Source organism: Eriocheir sinensis, chromosome 49 (genome assembly GCF_024679095.1).
Source record: "Eriocheir sinensis breed Jianghai 21 chromosome 49, ASM2467909v1, whole genome shotgun sequence".
NCBI classification, from domain to species: domain Eukaryota; kingdom Metazoa; phylum Arthropoda; class Malacostraca; order Decapoda; family Varunidae; genus Eriocheir; species Eriocheir sinensis.
The window spans coordinates 12,412,362-12,414,861 of record NC_066557.1 but is presented as its reverse complement, the minus strand read 5'-3'; the positions used below and the strand labels follow the sequence as shown (position 1 = coordinate 12,414,861).

Below are 2,500 nucleotides of genomic sequence, written 5' to 3'. Positions count from 1 at the left end.
GAAGGAAGAGGAAAAGGAGGAGGAGGAGGAGGAGGAGGAGGAGGAGGAGGAGGAGGAGGAGGCTAATGAAGGAAGAAGGGTGGAAGAAGCATTTTTTAGGCCCCTTACCATTCTTTGAGAGAGAGAGAGAGAGAGAGAGAGAGAGAGAGAGAGAGAGAGAGAGAGAGAGAGAGAGAGAGAGAGAGAGAGAGAGAGAGAGAGAGAGAGAGAGAGAGAGAGAGAGAGAGAGAGAGAGAGAGAGAGAGAGAGAGAGAGAGAGAGAGAGAGAGAGAGAGATAGAGAGAGAGAGAGAAGAGAGGGAGAGAGAGATAGAGAGAGAGAGAGAGAGAGAGAGAGAGAGAGAGGAGAGAGAGACTTTCTGAGAGAGAGAGAGAGAGAGAGAGAGAGAGAGAGAGAGAGAGAGAGAGAGAGAGAGAGAGAGAGAGAGAGAGAGAAGAGGAGGAAGAGGAGAAGAGAGAGAGAGAGAGAGAGAGAGAGAGAGAGAGAGAGAGAGAGAGAGAGAGAGAGAGAGAGAGAGAGAGAGAGAGAGAGAGAGAGAGGAGAAGAAATAGTAGTGGTAGGAGAAGGAGGAATAGGAGGAGGAGGAGGAGGAGGAGGAGGAGGAGACTATCCCTATCTAGAATCACCACTATACAACATAACAAACTGTCTATCAACACCATGGATATCGGACTGCATCACCACCAACACCACCACCAGCATCACCACCATGGACCAACGTAACTTCACTCCAGGCATCAACGTCACTAACTTCAACCAAGAGCTCCCGCCCAGCCTTCAGTTCGACAATAACGCCCTTATCGACATCATTGTGTACAGTGTTATGTTTTAGGAGGAAGAGAAGGAAGAAGAGGAGGATAACGCTTTACAGGAACAGACACAGGTAAGGATATGGGATGTAGTAGTAGTAGTAGTAGTAGTAGTAGTAGTAGTAGTAGTAGTAGTAGTAGTAGTAGTAGTAGAAGCATTAAGAAGAAAAGGAGTAGGAGGAGGAGGAACACATCATTTTGACAAGGCTTTCACACAACAATTTTAGAAGGAAGTTGTTGTGGTCTTTCCAAGAAGAAGTTTCATGAGCCTAGTGGTAGGATACACAATTAGGAGAAGGAGGAATGTAGGAGGAGTTGTGGGGATATCAGAGGTGGATCACTGTGATAATCTTTCCATAAGTTTTGGTAGTTTGACAAGGCCGCTGCACCATGAATGTTTAAATAAGGCTTTGGCAGAGGTTGTGTTAGGTATTTCCATGAGTAGTTTTATGAGCCTGGTGGGAGTTTGGCAAGGCTTCTACACCATGAACGTTTAAATAAGGCTTTGGTAGAGGTTGTGTTAGGTATTTCCATGGGTAGTTTTATGAGCCTGGCGGTAGTTTGGCAAGGCTTCTACACCATGAATATTTAAATAAGGCTTTGGTAGAGGTTGTGTTAGATATTTCCATGGGTAGTTTTATGAGCCTGGCGGTAGTTTGACAAGGCCGCTACACCATGAATGTTTAAATAAGGCTTTGGTAGAGGTTGTGTTAGGTATTTCCATGGGTAGTTTTATAAGCCTGGCGGTAGTTTGACAAGGGTTCTACACCGTGAATGTTAACTAATGCTTTGGTGAAGGTTGCGGTGATTAATACGAGTAGTTTTATCAGTCTGGTGGCGACAAGGCTTCTGTCGGCTAAGTACCGTGGGCGTGAATATAGCACACTCACGAGATGCAAGCTAATCTTCCTTTTGGTCTTGGGAAACGGATGATCTCTCTCTCTCTCTCTCTCTACGGGCCTAAACAACTCTTCCATCTTTCAATCAGTCTAACTACCTATCCATCCATCCATCCATCTGTATTTCAACCTATCTGTCTATATTTCTCTCTCTCTCTAACTATATCTATCTATCTATCTACGGCCCTCATCATCTCTCCCTCGGTCTCTTTCAGGAAGTCGCGGGTCAACCTGATGATCATGCACCTGGCGGCAGCGGACCTCCTCGTCACGCTTATCAACTTTCCATTGGAGGTGAGTAGAAATTGTAGTGGTGGTAGTAGTAGTAGTAGTAGTAGTAGTAGTAGTAGTAGTAGTAGTAGTAGTAGTAGTAGTAGTAGTAGTAGTAGTAGTAGTAGTAGTAGTAGATTTGGGCACAGAGAAAGACTGATATTATTGTGAATGGACTTAGAAAACATATTAAGCTTATTTTCTTCTATTTTTTTTTTTTTATCAAAGTTTGTATTTATGTATGTTGATTAAGTGTATGCGTGGGTGTCTATGCTGATGTGTGTGTGTGTGTGTGTGTGTGTGTGTGTGTGTGTGTGTGTGTGTGTGTGTGTCTATATGTAAGTGTCTAAGGATCTTTGTGTGTGTGTGTGTGTGTGTGTGTGTGTGTGTGTGTGTGTGTGTGTGTGTGTGTGTCTTTCTTTTCTTGTGTCTCTAAGGTTTGATGTGTGTGTGTGTGTGTGTCTGCGTATCTTCAGGTCGGGTGGCGGGTGACGACGCAGTGGCTGGCGGGCAACCTGGCGT

The 2,500-nt window shown here is 44.7% G+C and overlaps 1 protein-coding gene across 1 annotated transcript in view; it reads left to right on the top strand.

The window, feature by feature from the left end:
• The first annotated feature begins 863 nt into the window (after positions 1-863).
• Positions 864-2,500, top strand: part of LOC126981964 (adipokinetic hormone/corazonin-related peptide receptor variant I-like) — a 24,521-nt gene continuing 22,884 nt past the window's right edge. Inside the window, exons 1-3 of the mRNA XM_050833696.1 lie at positions 864-883; positions 1,924-2,002; positions 2,455-2,500. The exon at positions 2,455-2,500 is cut by the window's right edge and continues 104 nt beyond it. Of these exons, the coding sequence (XP_050689653.1) occupies positions 1,943-2,002; positions 2,455-2,500 (106 nt within the window). The 5' untranslated portion in view covers positions 864-883; positions 1,924-1,942. The remainder of the gene's footprint in view (positions 884-1,923; positions 2,003-2,454) is intronic.